The sequence below is a fragment of the Pagrus major genome, chromosome 11, assembly GCF_040436345.1.
Source record: "Pagrus major chromosome 11, Pma_NU_1.0".
In the NCBI taxonomy this organism is placed as follows: domain Eukaryota; kingdom Metazoa; phylum Chordata; class Actinopteri; order Spariformes; family Sparidae; genus Pagrus; species Pagrus major.
This window is the reverse complement of record NC_133225.1, coordinates 1021503-1042233: the sequence shown is the minus strand read 5'-3', so window position 1 is coordinate 1042233 and position 20731 is coordinate 1021503. Positions and strand designations below refer to the sequence as shown.

General features: G+C 44.0%; 1 protein-coding gene across 1 annotated transcript; it reads right to left on the bottom strand.

Annotated features, from left to right (window-relative positions):
- Positions 1 to 191: 191 nt before the first annotated feature.
- nwd1 (NACHT and WD repeat domain containing 1) lies at positions 192 to 16345 on the bottom strand. Its single transcript, XM_073476113.1, has 22 exons — positions 16297 to 16345; positions 16062 to 16178; positions 15509 to 15863; positions 14117 to 15428; positions 13774 to 13977; positions 13542 to 13695; positions 12997 to 13114; positions 12609 to 12773; positions 12305 to 12502; positions 11562 to 11684; positions 11276 to 11481; positions 10873 to 11142; positions 9786 to 9876; positions 9450 to 9598; positions 8443 to 8716; positions 7736 to 8289; positions 7273 to 7378; positions 5263 to 6279; positions 4761 to 4844; positions 3082 to 3208; positions 1132 to 1224; positions 192 to 741 (listed from the first exon to the last, which is right to left on the bottom strand). The coding sequence occupies exons 4-18, from the start codon at positions 15304 to 15306 to the stop codon at positions 5969 to 5971; spliced, it is 4113 nt and encodes a 1370-aa protein (XP_073332214.1). The 5' UTR covers positions 15307 to 15428; positions 15509 to 15863; positions 16062 to 16178; positions 16297 to 16345; the 3' UTR covers positions 192 to 741; positions 1132 to 1224; positions 3082 to 3208; positions 4761 to 4844; positions 5263 to 5968.
- Between the last annotated feature and the right edge of the window lie 4386 nt (positions 16346 to 20731).

The window sequence follows — 20731 nt, the reverse complement described above, 5'->3', positions numbered from 1 at the left end:
ACGATGTCCTGACTGAGTAATCACATTACTGTGGGAGAGCCTGTGAGTCATTTTAATTAGAAACGTTCTGGTAATAATGACTTTGTCCAAAGAGGCTCTCTGGTGTTTAACCAGCTGAGGAAATGTTGTGAATGATGAATGAATGATTTCTAACCTGTGTATCAGAGCGAAGCAGAGGAACAGGTCAGAGGTCAGTCTGTCAGCTGACTGCTGTAAAATGTGTTTAATTATTAATTGAGGGTCATTCTTCCATCGATGAGTAATGAGAGCTGACACAGCAGTTTGTTAGAACAGATAACTTATCACAGGACAGACGCTGCGTTTCCTCATGTTTACTGATCTGAACACGTGATTATTCAACAAGGCAGGAAGATACACAGATATAAACTGATCTACTTTATCTCACAACGTTCTGCTAAATGAAGCTTGAAAACAGAAAAGGATCCGTCACAGCAGATATTTGTAAGTATAATCAACATGGATGACATCTGAAGTTCCTCATCGTAAGCCCCGCCCGCCTCGGTCAACAGGTACATCGAAACAAACACATTTGAGACAGCATCATCTGTTAATGTACATTTTTATAAAAGATTTTTCTCTGTCTGTTTTCCTCCATCCAGAGTTTGTGATGACAGCGTTCAGGCAGCCAATAGGATCAGAGCACGATGTCACATGGCCGTCACTCTCTCGTCAGTGCTGTCAATCGCCAGGTTGTCGTAGGCGCTTGTGTCTACTTTGCTCCTGGTGAGAGAAAACACACACACGCACGCACACACACACACACACACACACACACTCTTTAGTCTCCTGGTGGCAGCGTCATATTTGTTTTGCTGTTAATGTGTTTAAAGTCTCAGACTGTTCATTCAGTTTCACATTATGAATATAACAACAGTTATAAAGCATCCAATATTCAGTTATGCATTTATTAGCATAGTTAACTACTGAATAATCGGTATAATGCAGTTAACTGTATCTAAAGTGAGAACAGTGCCTTGTAAGGGTTAAATCCTTTATCACGCACTTTTCGAAGATCATTTTTATTTGCTTTTAATAACGAGGACCTTAATATGAAGTGTTACTTCATGACAACAGAAATAATGTAAAGTATTCTGCCGTTGTTGTTCTTACATGACCATGGTCAGCCGAGTGTCGTAGGCGTTTCCGTTGGTTATGACGAATTCATTTTCTTTCACTGACTCAGAGTCCAGCGTGCTCTTCTCCCTGCAGACAGATGCTCTTCATTAGTTATTTTAACCTTTTTTTTTCTATGGATCACTAATTTTGTTTTGTCTCTAAAATATCAGAAAATTAAGATTTGAAGAGCTGAATTGGGCTCAACTCATGTTTTTATTCATGGACACCTTCATTTTAGTAATACTGAGAAACATTCAGACACTGAAGAGAATTACATTTTATAACTTTTGAGATTTTTCAGCATTTTTCATTTCAGGACCGACTTTAACAAATACTATAATTATTAATCAGTTTGCAGATCATTATTATACATTTTGTCACAGCTGTTTCCCTTCAAAACACTTGTTTTGTACTGAAACCCAAGATGATGATGATGATGATGATGATGATAATAATAATAATAACATATTCTAGTCACAATGACGTAAAACAGAAGAAAGCACATTTGATTGTGAGAAACTGAAAACATTTGACATTTATATTGGTACTTAAGTAAAAGCAGTTCGGATTTGTAATTTTACTTGATTCATTATTTTTATTTAGAGAGCAGTTTCTAAATTCCAGGTTACAAACTGTCACAAACATTTAAAGTAGCTGATTAATTTAAAGTTGTTTGACTAATTTTAATAAAGATTCTGTGACTCACACACACACCTGCAGTTTGTCTCCCACTTCCTGCTGAAAGGACTTTTAATTTGAAAGATTTCTGTTCTCTAGTTTTTGAGTCTGAGTCCAGATAACAGCTCCAGTAAGTCAAATATAAACAGCAGTAAATAATAATAATAATTAAAGCTGCAAGCAGCGATGAACGGGCCCTCGCAGGCCACGCGGGTCGGGGCGTGCTGCCGTCGGGGCGTGCTCCTTACCCGGACCCATTGCCCCGTTATTGTGCGCGCATGTCTTAACTGATAGCCAAAAACGGTATTGTGTTGATAATAGCGCCACCTGCTGGTGATTTTTGGTGTGTGAGTTACAGATGCCAGTCTATACCACCCCAATCAGTTTCATATCCATAAGTGTTATGGTGTGGGCACAGTGCCAATTATAAAATGAAATTGCCACCAGAGCGCCACCTATTGTCAGATCGGTAACACCTTCGTCAGCTGTCCTCAGGAGACCATTGGCAATCAGTGTACCAAGTTTTGTGTTAATCCGACCAACCAATGTCGAGATATAAAATAGTTCAATTTAAAGAGCGCCACCTAGTGGTCATCAACGAAAATTTAGCACAGAGCCTTAGGGCCTCATGAGGAAGTAGGATCCTGAGGTTGACGTCATTTGGACAAACCAATGTGGAGATATGCAACACTTCCTGTTTTGACCCGAATCCACAGGAAGTTGTTATTTAATAACTTGAGTATTGTTTGGAATATCAAAACTCTTTTAATAACTTTTTGTCAGGAGGGTCCACAGATGCTGTATGCAAAGTTTGGTGCAAATTGGTGAAATTGCCTGGGAGGAGTTCGAAAAAGTAGGTTTGCAACATTTCGCGAGCTAGCAAAAAAAAACGGTAGGCGGAAATGGGCGTGGCCTATATCAGGAGATTCAGCACAATTCACTGAACGTGTGGATATAACGTTTTTGAATGTGCGACAAAGTATGTGGGAGTTATTAGCCAAAACACACTTTCCTTGATTATAGCGCCACCTAGTGGTGAAAATTCACAACGACAACAGATTATAAAATTTTTCGCCAGGTCTGATCTATATTCCAAGTTTGATGAGTTTTGGGGTATGTTCAGGCAGTGAAAAATGCGATCATTTTGGCAGAAGAAAAATAACAAAAAATAAATAATAATAATAATAATCATTCGAAAAACAATAGGGTCCTCGCAGTTTCACTGCTCGGGCCCTAATAATAATAATAAGCAGATTAAAAACGTACCTGCTGGAATCATCACACCAGGCCTTTTTCGCCAGGACAGAGACGAAGGCGAGGAAGAGGAAGGCGGAGACGGCGATGATGCCGGTGAGCCACTGAGGCAGCGGACGCTCGCTGGCCTTCGACTGACCTGCAAAACACACACACACACACGTTAGATTTGTTTGATTTAGTTATTTTCCATTAAAAAAGACGATAAACCTCAAACAGTATATTGTGACGATGAGCATGAAGCTCGTTTAGCTTCTGAATTAAAGCTAATTTAAACGTGCTAATTAACCGTTTTGCCTAAATGTAATCTATTCCATTTCATTTGTTCGAATAGGCTAGCTGCTAAAATAAACCATTAGCTAAACAAAACTAAACCATAAGGAAACCTGCAGCATTATTTTAGCTGCTGAAGTAAACTGTTAACCAACATTAAGAAAACACCTTAATCACAATCTATTATAATCCGTTAATTAAACTTTTGGGACTAAACCTTTAATCTGCACCTTAAATTGAAAGATAAAGTGAATTTAAAAGACGTTTTCAGTATGTGACAATTAATTAATGTGGACCAAATCTGGATACACCTGTTAAATACCTGCACACTGAATAATATTTATAATATACTGAGTAAGAATCCCTTAAAAGACCAGCAGCCTCATTTTCATGTGTGGAACGAGTGAAAAAACTTTTTTTTTGTGTTTTTGTAATAGTCTTTTTGACCACAAGAGGGACGACTCATGTTCCTGACTCGCCCAGGGGCCTCAGTCGTGAGATCTTGGCTCGTCCTTTGCTGCAGGCTGAGCACAAAAAGGTTTGAGAACCAACATTACCCACAATCCTCCAGTCTTAATAACGACGCATTATTAGGGGACTTAATGTGTTGACGGTTAACTGAGAAATGAAAGAAGTTTTGTTTTTAACTCTTCAAATGGAGGATAAAGGATCTCTGCCGACAGAAAACACACAGAACACCTTAAATAAATAAAAGGCATTTGGTGTGTTTACATCGACACATTAAGGATTAATTAAAGGTTTTTTAGTGATTGTTTCAGATATACTGAATGTCGTGCAGCAAAAAGACTATTTCCAACTGAAATGTAAAAACAAACAGTAAAGTTAGAGTACTTCAGTACATATTTACAGACTTATCAAGAGTTTACTGAAGACGATGACCTCATCGAGATATTAACAGGAAATAAAAAAGCTGCTTCCTTGTACACTTATCTTAATCTTAATCAGACGTTACTTGATAATAAGTCCACAAAGATTAAAGAATGTATTAAACAAACTCGTCAAAGTTGTCAGAGTCCAAGCTGACGTCTCAAACTTCTTATTTATACTGACGGTCGCAAACCCCAAAGAGATTCAAGTCTCACTGATCAGAGAAAACCAGAAACTATTTCAGCTTTTTAAACAACTAATAATCAAAATGTTCTCGAGGAGAGTCGATCGATTGAGTCCTTCGTTGTTTCTGCTGGTTTTAGCTCCTAAAATGAGACGATTTTATGCTTTTCTTTGTCAGAAATGTTAATAAACTGAATATCTTTGAGTTTCAGACACTTTTTTGGACAAATTATAATCTGCAGATTAATTCAAAGTGTAAATATCATTAGTCGCAGCTCTGTTTGAACTCTGTTGTAGTTTCCATGTGATTGACAGTATGAACACCAGTATGAACATATAGCTCGTACCTGTCTGCGCCGTCACTGCTGCGACCGTCAGCAACAAACAGGAAATCACTGCAGAAAGTTTCCCCATCGCTGATTCTGCTCCGACTGAAGAACAACAGGAGAACAAGAGTTAAACCTGAAGCTGCAGCAGTAAAACTTTAACCCGACACCAACAGCAGAGTGAAGCTCAGTGCTCAGGTGTAGCTGGTGTTTGTCAGGTGAAGCAGCAGGTCTGTTAATGTTTAACTCAAACTCACAATAAAGACTCTGATTCACAGGAAAAGCTTTTATCTGCTCTCTTTATGGCCTCAGGAGGAGTTACATGTCCACATTAGTTTGTTCTTTAATAAGCAGACTGCAGATTTTATTCCAGTTTATCAGGAGACGCGGCGCCTTTACTTTCTCAAAGTCTGATCATTAAAAACTCTGAAGCAGCTTCTCATCTTCAGTCAGCAGCTGTCAGTTTAACCAGATGTCTCAGCTAAACCAAACTAGATGAGACGTTCAGTCGTCCTCTCCTCACCTCGTGCTGATGGACAGTCGGGTGACGTTCGGGGCGCTGATGTCACATCGAGTCCAAACGAATCGTCTCAAAGCAGCTGTGCAGGATAATCAGACTCGTCCTCGGCCCGTCTCAGCGCTGCACTGAAAATACTCACATTTTACCAAAACATGGCTGAAATGTGTGAATGTGTCGTTGTTAGCACCGTTAGCTGTTTACATTTGTTCTCACAACTTATATAATGAGAGTCAGAAAAAGCAGAAGAAGAAAGCGTTCTGGTCTACAACTAACAAATCGTTTCATTGTTGATTAATCTGTTGATTATTTTCTGGATTCATTGATCAGCTGTTTGTTCTATAAAATGTCAGAAAAATGCGTTTCGGTCTCAAATGTCTTGTTTTGTCCTCAACCTGCAGATCTTCAGTTTACTGTCAGAAACCACTAAATATTCACGTTTAACGAGCCGGAATCAAAAACTCAAAAACTGAATTATCGATTATCAAAATAGCAGGTGATCAGTTCAGTGACCGACTCATCGATGAATCTGTGCAGCTTTATATTTACTATGTTTTGGTAAGAATGAGGATGTTTTAACAGATTCTGATAATGTGAAGTTAACAAATCATTTTCTTGATGATAAAAATAAATTTTTCCGCATTTGGTTTTGAAACCCTCCAGAACCTGAGGCTCCTGGAGGTCCCGTGGTCCCAGTCTGGGCCCCGGTGCTCTACAGTATAACGCAGGTGGAGGAGGGTTTGGATCTGAGCATGCTCATGAGGTTCAGGTTGAACTGGGCCGGGTTGAAGTCCTTCAGGTCGGACACGGAGCTCTGCTGGCCGTCCCGATTCTTCTCCCTGGAGGTGACCCGGTACTGGGCCTTGACGTTCCTCAGAGGGTTGTAGTCCAGACTGACGTGGTCCGGACAGCGAAACACCTCCCTGATGACGGAGCCCTGCTGAGACAACGCCACGAAGCCGTTCCTGAAGGTCACCATCCTGACGACGGGGGCGTAGACGTACTGAACGTACAGCAGCTTTCCTGACGGGAACAAACACAAACAGCTGAGTGACGACAGAACCTGAACCCACATCGTGTACACGTGAGACGGTTTCTGTTGATACTATCGACGTCTAGTGGCTGAAGTCAGGTGACCTACTCTGGACGGGTCGAACAGAGGACACTCAGGAGAAACTGTTCATGTCTCGTGTCAAACCAGAAGTCACGTAACTAAAGTTATTGTAAACCACCAACTGTTATTAAATCTGTTTCAGAACGTCAACTACGTGACGACAAGAGTGCGGTACGCTGCCTGTCACTGGTTCCAGTCCAGGTTGTTGGATGCAGCAGATAATTTAATGTTTGTCATGTTGATTAAAAAAAAAGGGATTATTATAGAACTCATTGACCTCTGACCTCATCAGAGGTCAGCAGGTCATCCTCCTCATTCTGGACTTTTGTACCAAATTTCAAGAAATTCTCTGAATCGTTGTTGGAGTGCAGCTTCACACATTAAGGTCGACAGGTGAGGAGGAGACAACATCAGGAGAAAGACTCCAGCACACTGTCCACTTTAGTCTAATGACAACAACGTTGAGGTACTCAGACCTTCATCAGGTTATCTACGGAGGTCCAAGTACCAGAACATTGTCGTCATTAAACTTCTGAATGCGTTCTTGAAAATATCGCGTTCACAAGAATGTGACGGACGGACGACCCGAAAACATAAAAACCTGACTGACAGATTGTGCTGAGGAACACACGACTTCAACACTCTGTTCTGTAGCACCATATACTGGACTGTTAACTGTAGCCGGTCCTGACTGACTCCGACATCTCAGTCACAGATCCAAAGACACTGGAAACATGTTGAATATGTAAACACCGACAATGGAAGGAAATTTAGTTAGTTTAGTGACTTAAAGCTGGATGGGAACAAACAATGACAGGCGGCTGTTAGCGTGACGTGCAGCAGTAATCAATCATGTTTTTCAGAAACGGTTTGTAAAAGTGTCGGTCCACATGAGTACGTACCTGAAGAGACGTCCCACACTTTGACGGTTCTGTCCTGAGATCCTGTGAAGACGAACTGGTCGCTGTCAGAGAACGCAGCTGAGAGGACGCCCTCGAAGAAGAAACCCTGAACATCCACAGAATTAACTCTCATTAAACATCTACAAACTGTCCGAGCTAGTATTTATAATCACCTTGTACCTGATGTTCATGTTAGTCTTCTTATATTTATCTTTTAGTTCACATCAAAAATTTAATTCCCTCAACGTTCTGTCAGTTTTTCCCTGTCGTATCAAAAAGGAAATGTTTTCTAGGTATTTGTATGAAAGTTAGAGTCACTATTGTCTCGTTGTTCCTGGAGAGCACTCAGTGTTTTTAAGACAGCAGGAATTAGAAAATAAGCTGCAGTTTTGTAAAATGTACATAATTTACAGTCTGTTTGGAACATCACTGTCCTCTGTGGCTGACTGCAGATGGTTCTGACCTTGTACTCCATGGTGTGGTCCAGGACCGGCGGGTTGAGGGCCCACAGCCTCTGAACGGCGTCCTCGGAGCCCACCAGAGCGTGGGTCCCCCAGGTACTGGCTGTCACACAGGTCACTCTGCTGCGGTGAGGCTCCAGATCAGAGCCGCTGCCGCTGCTGAAGTCGTGAAGCTTCACCTCCCCGCAGCTCGTCCCGTACAGCAGCCGGCGGTCGGACAGCAGCGCCATGGAGGACAGCGGGCCGTGGAGCAGGGACAGGGGGAAGCCCTGCAGCGGTCCCTCCACCGTGGGGAAGCTGTCTCTGGTGGTGATCTCGAACAGACGCACAGAGTCCTCGTAGGCCACCGCCACGTGCTTCTCCTGGGAGCTGACGGCCAGGCAGAGCACCCTGGAGAGGCTCTCTGGAGGCGGGATGCAGAGCGTCTCCTGAGGCAGCGCCAACGGGTAGATGAGGACGGTCCCGGTGGTCAGACCGCAGAGCAGCAGGCGTTTGTGCTGAGCCAACTCCAGACAGCAAACCTCAGCAGAGACCGCGAAGCGCTCTGACAGAGATCCTGCAGGGACCAGGAGGAGGCTTTAGACACAAGAGCTGGAAGCTCCACCTGCTGACGGTGCCGTCAGAAACATATCTGCCTCCATCTGTGAATTAATTTCAGTTTGCTGAACAGAATGAGGCAAAAACCACAAACGAGTTGACTGTCTCTGACCTGTGAGGTTGTTCCAGCTGATCACCTCCGTCTGACTCTGCTGTCGGATGTAGAAAACTCGATCCGTGTCTTTAGTGACGGCGACGTGGGCGCAGCCTGCGGGGATGTGGGCGATGGGTTTGTGTCGGGTGTCGTACTTCTGACTCCACAGATGGACGCAGGCGGCGGCAGCCGAGGCAGAAATCACCAAGTTGTTATAAAGGATGAGAGAAGTGACGGGAGAATCTGAACCGCACAGAGAGTCCAACAGAGCTCCGGTGGTGACCGACCAGATCTGAGAGAATAACACAAACACATAGATGATGCTGCTGTGACGTGACGTCAGTCCAGTCATCATCTCCTCCTGATGATATAAAGTCAGGCTCAGCCATCATCTCCTCCTGATGATATAAAGTCAGGCTCAAAACAAAAAAAAAAACGAGACTGAGCCTGACTTTATATCATCAGGAGATGATGGCTGAGCCTGACTTTATATCATCAGGAGGAGATGATGGCTGAGCCTGACTTTATATCATCAGGAGGAGATGATGGCTGAGTTTAATGTTCATGTGAACTGTTCCTTTAAGTTGCAGTTTGCAGTGAGTCATAAACCTGGAGCTGTCTGAAGACTTTTCTATCCGACATAAAGCCCCAAAAATGACTTAAATGTGTTTGTTGTTTTCCTGCAGCTGCTTCACAGTAAAAGCGTTCCAGACTGAAAACCAGAAAAAAACAATGTGACACAACAGCAACGCTCTTATTGTGAAGAGCGAGAAAACAATGTAACCATTAAACGACTGGTTGGGTTTGAATCCACTGGACAGTTTTCCATTACTGCTAATGCTAAGCTAGCTGGATTAGCTTTAACAATGAAGCAGCGGAGGAACATCCTCTGTGCTGATTTTGATATTTATATATGTAATATGTATATTTATAATGAGGTTCAATAAAACTTTGATTGAACACCATCTCTTCTTCATCAGTGTCTGCCGAGTGTCGGTGCCGTGTGTCGGTGCCGAGTGTGTTACTCGTATGAGTTGGTCAGCAGCTCCGGAGACGAGCAGCCTGCAGTCAGAGGAGACGCAGACTGACAGGACGCTGTCGTCATGTTGGAGGTCCAGGAATCTGTCCACAGAGTCTCTGTCCACGTTGAAGAGGCTCAGAGTCCGATCGCTGCCTGCACAAACACATCAGCTGCAGTTTACACTCACAGAAACATTAAAAACCGAGATCACACAATATAATCAATATAATATTATAATCAATATAATAATATAATCAATATAATATTATAATCAATATAATAATATAATCAGAGGGATAATGTGATTAAAAACCACCGATCTAAATAAAAAAAGTCGTACCTGCTATCAGGATTTTTTCATCTTCAGTGACTGACAGTAAAGAAGGAACCAGAGGAAACTCAGCAGCCGTCTGTCTGCCGGACCTGGAGACCTGCAGACAGGAAACACCATCATCATCATCTTCATCATCATCAGTTATGATCACGGCCAAGTGTTGTAAAAAAGTTCCCAACAGTCAGTAAAAGTAAAGACATGGTGTAAAAATATTACTTTGGTAAAAGTGAAAGTAAGTCATATGATCAGTACTCGAGTAAAAGTCTGAAAAGTATCTGATGTTAAAGTATCAAAAGTATCAGTAACTGATCTGTAAAGTTACTAAAGTAATCAGATAATTGTAGTGGAGTCAAAGTATAAAGTAGCTACTGTACCGTGAATCACTAACAGAACTTTTGGTCCAATTTTAAATCACATCTCGTCATTTTAATAAAAACTGATATGAAAGTTAATATTTTTATTTTCAAATTCTGTTGAGAAAGAAATTTGTAAATAATTACTTTTCAACAAGTACTCAAATACATCTCAGTGCAGCTGGACTACTTTAAATAATTAGCTCTGAATGTGCTGATGCGACAGTTTGAAGCAAATAAAAAAACATTGAACTGGATCAGAACTTTGTTTCAAATACTCGTATGCTGTTTTCTGTTTTCTCGGGTCACGTCGCACCAAGTTTAGGAGGAAATGTTTTATTTTTCTTGTGATTCATTTTCTGAGTCTGATCTAAAGTATTTTCTCTCCTGTGACCTGAGAACTGGTGAAAACAAGGTTTTACCAGGAGAATCTTTATTAGTTTCTTGTTTTTGTTTTCAATCTGTGAAAACACGCAAGACAACATTTTTGGAGGAAAAAATAATCTCCTGAACAAACAAATCGTTCAACTGGTTTCACATGTGAAAAAAAATGAATAAAAAATTCTCCTGAAAATAAATTTCACTCATTTCTCATCACAAAGTTTCCTTCTGAGACGTGTTGAAGAAGAAAGCAGCATGAAAAGACTCAAGTAAAGAACAAGTATCTGTAATTCGAGCTGAAGTACAGTATTTGAGTAAATGTACTTAGTTACTGGATGTCAGACGGCTGAAGAACCGACCTGATGGAGGAATCCTTCTCTAGATACGATGAACACTTTCCCGTGTTTTGGTAACGTGGCAGAGTTCACCAGAGTGAGACCTCTCTCAGCGTTTTCCAGCTGCGTCTCCACAGTTTGAGTCCCGCTGACAGGATGAGAGATTCTGACCCGACCGGAACCACACAGAGAAAACACTGAATCTCCCAGAACTCCCAGAACCACCGAGCCTCCATCATCACTGCTGCTGCTGCTGCTGAGGAGCTCAGAGCCGTCCAGCTTCAACACCTTCACCTGACACAACACAGACACACCTGTTCAGGTACAAACTGTGGTCACTCCTCACAGACACAGATCAATAGTTGGACTTCAGGCAGCAGAAGACGCAGCAGCAGTCACAATATCAGCAGCAGTGCAGTCTGACTACCTGTGTGCTGCTGTAAACGAACACCACCTGGCTCTGCTCACACAGGTGGAGGTGCACTGATGAAGGGGCGGAGTCAACAGGCACGGCCTCCTGGATGCAGAGAAGCTGTTGTCCATCCATCAGGCTCCACCTCCTCAGAGAGCCGTCAGCAGCCAATGAGAGACAGTGGGCGGAGCTGTCAATCACCTTGACGGACACAACGGCACCTACAAATAAAGAGGACGCAATAAATAATAATTATTAAAAACATTATTAAATTATTGATCATGGATCAGCTCAGACTGACCTGTGTGTCCCAGCAGTGAGTGTATGAGCTGCTGGTCAGCGAGGCTCCACACCACCACCACGCCCTCATCTGAACCTGCCGCCAGAAGCTCCGCCTCCACACTGACGTCCACGCAGAGGACACCTGGAGACACCAGGACAGGTAAGACCTGCTGCACCTGACCAACTGTGAGAGCTCAACAATCTGACAAACACAGCTGGTTTTAATGCTTCTGACCTAAATATTTACCATTTAATAAACTAACTTCCAGGCCTGAAACTGTGGTCTTAAAGAAGACGCAGCCGTCAGGACTTTTACTGCCCCACATTCATCTACATATCATAAACTCAAATTAACCAGAAACTATGTTGATAATCATTCAGTCATTTTCCTTTTGATTTTTAATGATGCTGAGGTCGTCTTCACAAACATCACGCAGCTGTCACTCTGGGTGAACTTCTCCTGTAACAGCATCAACAAGGACAGCAAAGAAATGTGAACAGAGCCGAGTTTCTGTCTGACGGACTCGGAGTGAGATGAGACCGAGCCTCCTGCCTGTTCAGCCGGATCACAGCTGATCTGGATCCACAGTCGGTCCAGAGGAACCTTAAAGCTCCACATGACGTCACATCATCAACAGACTAAAACTCTCCTCCAAACGTTAATTAACGAACGAATTAACGAATGTTAATCAAAGAAATCAGGATTAAATTGTCTTATTTTAATTAAAACAAATCTTTTTCTTCTTCAACATTATTTCTGACCTCCTGTGAGTCCAGTCAGCGTGTGCTGCAGCGCCCCCCCTGGCTGCGGCAGGAAGCTGCACTTAGGAACGAGGATCGGCTCCGGACACGTCAGTAACCACTCCTCGCATTGGCTACACAGCCGACCAATCACGGAGGGGAAGGGCGTGGCCAAGGAGCAGAGCCTGGCCAACAGCTCGGTGTAAAACAGCGACATGTCTGCAGCCAGAAGGAAACTTCACTGAGCTCAGAATAAATAATGTGTTTGTTATTCAAAGCTCACAGCAGTAAAACAGAAACACGACACTGATGCAGAATAACTGACCCATGTGACCGTCCAGGAAGTCCAGACTGGGTTTCATCAGGACCAGAGTGTCTCGGACCAGTCTGGTCTCAGTGCAGTCCATGTACTGGGAGCACTGGTCCAGGTCCTGGATCACACTGGACACCCCACAGACCCGGCTCTTACAGTACAGCCACTCAGCGCTGCCTGGAAACAGAAACATTCACCTGAGTCGACTGTGACAAAATGTATCTTTAACATAAATCATGTTGTTTCTGTTTGTAAATAAATAATGTGATCATATTTAATGTGCATTACTGAACTCAGAACATTATGTTTAATGTTTGTTTCGGTGCTTTATGATCTGACAGTGACTGTTCTTTTGGTTCTGGTTTGTAAACTGGGTCTGCAGAGTAACTGATTCTGGTACCGATGACTTCCTGTCGCAGCTCGTCCCACAGACCAGCATGCAGCAGGTGATACGGCAGCTCCTGCAGCTTCCTGACGTTAGCCAATCCTGGAGCAAACCACAGTGGCTGGGGCGGGACCTGTGACACCACAGAACCAATCAGAACACACCATGAACAGGGACATTTGTACAGACGAGAGTCGGGAGTGAATTCATCTGACACAGTTCACGTGTTGTTTCCAGTTCTGTCGATCTGTAAAATAGTCGTAGTTTCAAACATTTTTCATGTTTCTTCTGTTTTTCATATTCATGTCAGAGACGTGTGATTTGAATTACAGACAGAAAATTGTTGTTAAATGTTACTGATCTTCTCTCAGTTTGATTCTTACATCATTGATTCTTTGAAACAAAACACAACTTGTTCTTTCTTTCTTGTGTCAGATACGTTTCTCTGGTTGTCAGTTGTAACTTTTTTAGGGGATCAAGATTTCCCCACTGATCCTGAGGAGAAGCCCGGATCGACTCCTGATGGACTTTAATTGTTCCAGTTGAGGAGTCGTTGGTACCTTTCTGTCAGAGAGGAGCAGCGACAGGCCCGGCAGAGCCGCCGGCTTCAGTTTCCCCGACCATCGGCCCATGAAGTACTCCGCCAGGATCCTGAGGCTCCGCCCCCGCCGCTCTGATGTCAGATACCGAGCTGACACGGCCTCACACAGACGCCTGCACACAAACAGACACACACAGATTTGACTCAAACATTTAACCTGAGACACTCTGATCCTTGTTTCTTAAATTTACCGGCTGTTGAAGCTGATGGCGGCGACTCCACCCGTCCAGCGCTCTTCCAGCTGATCCTCGAGGTCCCGTCTGAGTCGAGCCCAGAGGAAGGGGGGCAGCCGGATCAGCGAGGGGGTTGGAGGGAGGGAATATCTGTACACTGCACTGATGACATCATCATCCAGGGACATGACATCACGCAGTTCGGCCTCCAGCAGACCTTCCCTGTGACGTCAGATTGTTTCATGAGGCTCTCACTCTGTTCTCATCTTATGGCAGACGGCTAATTAGCATTAGCATACATCATTAACACCAACTGATACTTTAAACCTTTGTACCGTCAGAGTGACGACAGTCCTCTCACCTTGTCAGAGCGATGTATGTTAAGGCCCCGCCCACCAGCTCTTTCCCATGTTTCTCCTCCAGCATCAGGAAGAGCTGTGACATCATTTCCTGTGTGTTGGCGCCCAGGTGTACGTCTGTGAGCGGGGTGAAGGACGTCCAGCGTCTGGCTGCAGACAGGATCAGTTTGAGGTGCAGAGGACAGCCGGTCGGCTCGAAGCTGTTCAGCACGGCGACGCTCTGCTCAGGCGTCAGAGTTCGCTGAGAAGCTCGCAGGTACGACTCCACGATCTGTTTCCCTTCATCACGAGACAAACGCTCCACTTCAAAGAAACTCCCCGAAGTCCCGGACTTCAGCCGCATGTTGGCGAACACCTCGCTGTTAGTATCCATGGAAACCACCAGGTGGACGTTGGGCGGGACGCTGGCTGGCAGCCAGTGGAGTTTGTGGGCGTGATGTTGGTCTGAGAGCTCATCCAGAGCGTCCAGGATGATGAGCAGCGTGTTCCCCTGCTGGGACACCTCTGTGAGGACGTTCCTGAAGAACCTGAGCAGCTCCAGGTAAGTGTTGGCCGTCAGCGGCGAGGGTGGAGCCAAACCGCAGGCCAAACAGATCTGGAAGCAGATGCCACGGAGGACATGGTCGATGTCGAGTCTCTGAGGATGACGAGCTGACAGCAGCCTGATCACCACCACCGCCCTGGCCTCCAGGACGCCACGCATCTCCTGCGCCAGTTTGCAAAGCAGAGCCGTCTTCCCCATCCCAGCTGCCCCGTGCACCACCAGCGGGCCGTGATGGACATTAGTGGATTCCCACATGGTGAGGCAGAGTTTACCCAGAAGCCCCTCCCTGCCGTAGAGACCTCTGCAGAGCTCGGTGGTGACAGCAGTGTGTCGTCCGACCTCTTCAACCAGCCAGTCTGAGATTTCACCCTTTTCTTCCTCAGTGTTCCCTCGGATCCTCCTGCTCCTCCCCTCCACTGAGGAATCAACTGCTGCTTCGATCCTGGACTTCATCTGTGAGACGAACTGCTCGCAGACAGCGTCCAGGTACTGAGCGTGCTCTTTGCGTTTCGGGTCAATGCTTCCTTTGCTGAGCTCCACACAGTGAAGGTTGAGGATCTTCTGCGACTTGGCATAGAGGTGGGACTTCAGGCCGGTGAGGAGTCCCTGAGCTTCTGCATCCAGCAGGCCGTCGGCGGTCAGATCCATGAACTTGGCGAGACGTTTGGGACCGTCCCTCACCCTCTGACGGGGAATCTCTCGGACGAAGAGCAGAGCCGAGGGTTCGTGGTTGTCCTTCCACAAACCCTCCTTGAACTCTTGCTCTGTGACTGTGGACGAGAAGAAGAACACACTCAGCTCTCACAGACACTTTGAGACAAGTGGGCAAACTGTGTGAGACGTCTCTGACCTGATGTGAAGAAGTCTTGTTTCTGCTCAGCTGTGATGTCACCGTCCGCCTCGGCGTCCGTGGCGGCCGAGCGTAGGAGCTGCAACAGTCGAGTCTCTGTGACACGCCAGGAAAGGACATTTTTGTCTCGCTGAGGCCCACACTCAGGTCGCAGGTCGCTGTAGTGGGGGAAGTGAGCCGTGATTGGCTGGAGGACGTAGGTGGGCGGGACAGCATTGTTGTCTTTTAAGAACCACTGAGTCAGCTGTTTGATGCCTTCAGGGTTTTTGGCAAGTTTGGACAAAAGAGCTTCAAACTGCTTCTCCGGGATGAGGCGAGGAAGACCGCGCTGGCCGTACCGGTTCCCCAGCAGAGCCTTTGGAGTCCAACACAGGAGAATAATGAGCAGAAGAAGAATGTTGGACTGAATCATTTAAAACATGTTTCCACTGTGTGAGAACAAAAATGTAGTTTATGGGAGCTAATAGTTCCCATAAACTACATTTTTTTAATGCTTTTTACTGAAACAATACGGGTGAAAAAAATCTGAACTATGATTTGAAAGTTGACTCACGATGAAAGTTGGACCGGCTGAAATCTTCTCACAGCTCCTGATCTCGTGCAGGAAGATCTCAGAGGCCTCGTGGTCTCCGGACACAACGCTCCGAATCCCCCAACGCAGATCCACCACCTGAACAGGAAGTGACCTCGCCGATCAGTGAGCAGATATTTACAGCAACTGCACAAATATAGGTATTACATAGAGTGTGTAATTTGTTATTGTATTAATTATAAGAGGGAAAACTGACCTCAAACACCAGCCCCAGACTGCGACAGAAAGCAAGGACTTCTGGGTAAGCTTTCTCCAGCAGGGCTCTTCTCTCACTGCTCATATCTGAGCAGAGACACAGAAACATTAACGTAGAGTCATCAACAGATCAGATGCTGAGTCTGCTAGTTTCTGACAACTACACTCATTAGTTTGCATGATGAAGCTCGTTACAACCAAATTCTGTTTTACAATCGTTTGACAGCTGATTTTATACGTCACAGTCTTCCATGTTGTTTCTGTCTTTACATCCCGTCTCCCTTCAGTAGAAATCACTTCATGCTTCTTGCTTATAAAATGCCACAAATCAATGTTTCTACACTGCCGTCCATCCACAGACTGTTTCACAGATTAGTCTCGTTCTATTGTAAAGTGTCAAAATATTATTTTGTATCATCGCTGTTGAAAATATCAGACACACTTTGTGCAGAAGTTTCAGATGCAAACATACAAGATACAAGTTTCATCTCTGCAACAGCAAGAGCACAAAACATCAGCAGGAAAGTGATATGATGAAACAACACACACACACACACACACACACACACACACACACAGACACACACACACAGAAGAAGCAGTCCTGGGTTTGGTTCTGTTCTGACCTGTGAACGTGGAGCTGATGAACACTCGGATCATGTTGGAGCTGGTCTTCATCCTCTGAGCTCCACCTGTCCGTCCTCTCAGGACGTCCTGCAGGCTGACCTCTCCTCCTCCTGCTCCTGCTCCTCCTGCTGCTGCTGGACGCTCCGCCATCGTCTTCAGCCTCAAACCTGCGACCGCAGTCTTCTTCTTGTGTTTCTTCTTACTCAGAGCGTTGCAGGTGTCTCGTCCTCCCTCCCTCAGCTGCTCTTAAGTTTCCCTCTGAGAGTTTCCTCCAGGACAACCAGAGCTCCCACCTGACCTGCAGTGAACCTGTCAGTGCACAGTGTGCACGGTGTGTCAGTGATCAAATACAACTGAAATCACTGCATGAAAACCAAACACATCATTGTTCATCTAATGTTTGTTCATGATTTAGCTTCTTACCCCACAGCAGAGGATGTACAAAGAGATGAGAGCAGCTCACGTGGACACCATGCAGACACCACTGTGTTAGTCTGTGTGCAGATTTACATGTTTTAACAACAAGCACAAATGAATGGTTTGAAATAAAATGCAACATATCTACAATGAATTAAATTGTTTTAGCTGCTAAATAAATCTAGCTAACCTGCCCCAAACTGTTTTAGCTGCTAACTAAACTGTAAGCTAACCTGACCCAAACCCTAAATTAGCTCTTTTCATTGTTTCACATACTTGTATTGGTTTTGGTTAGTCATTGGGTGGATCTGGTTTGATGGAGCTAGGCTAGCAGCTTCCCCTACCTTCCAGTATTTATGCTAAGCTAGGCTAAACACATCCTGACCCCTTGAACTGGACACAGCAGTGATAAAACTCTAATTTACAATTACATACTGCAAAAGAAATAAATGACACCTGCTAATTAGCTGATTCCATAAATGAAGGTGACGGAGAACAAGATGATCTTTAGGTGATTATAACGGTGCTGAAAAGAAATCATCTGCTCCCTGCGGGTTTTAGTATCTTTACCCACTGGACTGGAAAATACACACATTGTACCTGCTCATCACCTGCTCAGTGCTGAATCACCTGAGTGTTTACTAAGCGGGCCTGTGGGAGTCGGGGCCCTCAGGGGCCACTGCTCACAGCTGCAGCTCAGCACTAATTACATGGAAGACGAAGGCGAGGATGATGATAATGAGGATAACAAAGCTACTGTGGAGCAAGAGAACATCTGCTGCACCTGAAGACGGTTACAGTCATCATCACCATGATGTGACACAAACAGCTCAACAGCAGCACAGTCAGGTACAGGTGAGTTACAGGTGAGTTACAGGTGAGTTACAGGTGAGGTACAGGTGAGTTACAGGTGAGTTACAGGTGAGTTACAGGTGAGGTACAGGTGAGGTACAGGTAATAGGTTTGAGTGCTCCTTATATTTTCAGCGAAAAATCTATTTTTTTATCACTTCTATGTCATAAAAGTGACTTAAAAATGCAGATATTTCATTATAAATAATAAAATTAAAATGAGGAGCAGTATAATCCATTAATATGAGGCGTGTCAATAAGTGCTGTGGTCTCAGCAGATGAGTTGTTGTTGATGATGCTGAACCTGCTCTTCATCCTGTGAATCTGTTTGTTCTGCACCTTTACCTCCAGGCTGTTTTTGAAGCTTGTGGACCTGCAGCTCTCTGAGGACGTTACATCATCAACTCCAGCTGGGAGGCTTCACCTCTGTACCTGCTCGTTCTCCCACCTGTCTGACAGTATGAAGGTGTGAAAGTGTCTGTGGACGTCTGAAGCTCACTGACTGCTACTGCACAGACCGGAGACAGGAAATCCTAATATGGGCAAAAAAGGTGCAGAGCAGCAAACACCACAGCAGGTGTTAATGAGGGGAAGAGCTGTCAATCAAAGGAAGCATTGAGACAATGTGCCTTCAGACTGACATAAGAAGAAGAAGAAGAAGAAGAAGAAGAAGAAGAAGAAGAAGAAGAAGAAGAAGAAGAAGAAGAAGAAGAAGAAGGGTTTTATCATTCACTTCAATACCATCAGTTTGATCACAGCAGCCTCTGGTGGACGTTAAAGGAACTGCAGCTCAACATTCTTCAGCTGAGGCTGCTGATTGGCTGCTTTGGGATAAGAGTCACATATTTAGCCGAGTATCAGAGTATCCAGCTACTGTCACACAATCATGGTGGAAAGTAACCGAGTACTTTTACTTACTGACAATTTTTGGACAAGTTTGTCTACATCTTAAGATCTAAAAAGAATACTGACTTCAGGCGCTCCTGCCTCCAACATAACCTCAATAAAACTGTAGGAATGTTCTTCACTAAAAAATGTAACATCATCCCGAATATCACAGTCTCCAGTAAAAACATGAGTATTGTTCCACATTTCAAATATCTGGGCATCACCGTCGACTCCAAGCTTTCCTTTAAAACACACATTACAAAAGTGTGCAACAGGGTCAAGTTTAACCTGGCCAATATTAAATACATCAGAAATACACTAACTTTTAATGCTGCAAAACTGTTTATGGATGCCATGATCACGTCACATCTCACATACTGTTTGACAAGCTGGGGACAAACTAACAGCTCAACACTACAACCATTAGCAACCCTTTACAAAAAACCATCAAAGTACTGGATCAAAATCGCCCCTCCCCCTCTCAACGCATTTATAATCCAACATAACAGCAGTCACACCACTAGAAGCACCACAAGAGGTGACCTTGTAACCCCATTCAGGAAAAGCACATTCGGTCAATCATCATTCTCAGTCAGAGCCACACAAAACCTGAACTCACTGCCCGCCATCATCAAAGACGTAAATACAGACTCCACCTTCACCAAACACCTCAAACACGGCTATCAGACAACTAGAACTGCAAACATTAAACGTAGTCATTATCTGGTGCCGCTCCATGCCTCGTACCATTTTTTAATTTGATTTTATTTAACTTTTTTGTACTTATTCTCCACATTCGTTCTTTTTATCCCTTGCATCCCCTTGTAATATTAGCTAGTCAAGATTGTCTATTCTGTCAATCAACCGGGGACGACAGCCGGAAATTAGCCGTAAAGGCTAAAGCTGCTCCTTTTACTGTAAAGTTTATTAAAGGAGATCGTCTACGTCATAATAAACAAATAAACTAAACTAAACTTGTAATGGAGTACTTAAACATCATGATATAGTTGCTTTTACCTCAGTAAGTTATGAGAGTGCCTCTTCCAGCACTGACGGAGGCCCACAGGGGTCAAATAACAGAATAAATAATGGCTGTGGACGTTCGGGACCTCAGATCGGTGCAATGTGCACACAGATACATTTAATACATTTGTATCTTCACTCACATCCGACATCCTTAAAACTGCAGGAACAAATATGACGCACATTGTTGATTCCACATTTTGTTGTCAAATATTCATAAAAACTACAACTTCTATGAGTATCTGAGTAATAATGAGTAGTTTTATGCCAAAGTCCAGTTTAACACGTCTGATCTTTGAGGTTCAGTTCTGGTTGTTTGACGACAACAAAAAACATTGTTTACTTGAGTTTTTCTATTTTCTGCCACTTTATATTATATTTTCATAATATAAAGTAGAATATATTATAATCCAATAATATAATCCTGAAACGAGCCATTCTGCATGAGAACTTTTACTTCTGGTACTTCAGATATATTTTCATGCGAATACTTCTGTACTTTTACTTAAGTTACATGTTGAATGTGAGTTTGTGTATGTGTAGTGTGTATTTCTATAATCACCATAATTAAATGTTATCAGACTACTTGAACGACTCACGGAGCGCTGAGCTGAAGAGAAGTTAACATTT

What these genes read in the sequence shown, in the direction of transcription:
- nwd1 (XM_073476113.1), bottom strand. Translation starts at nt 15,306, where the DNA reads ATGGATCTGACCGCCGACGGCCTGCTGGATGCAGAAGCTCAGGGACTC. An exon ending in GCTGCGACAGGAAGTCATCG is followed by an intron (nt 12,774 to 12,996) that starts GTACCAGAATCA and finishes TTCTGTTTCCAG; the next exon opens with GCAGCGCTGAGTGGCTGTAC. An exon ending in CTTCCTGGACGGTCACATGG is followed by an intron (nt 12,503 to 12,608) that starts GTCAGTTATTCT and finishes TTCTGGCTGCAG; the next exon opens with ACATGTCGCTGTTTTACACC.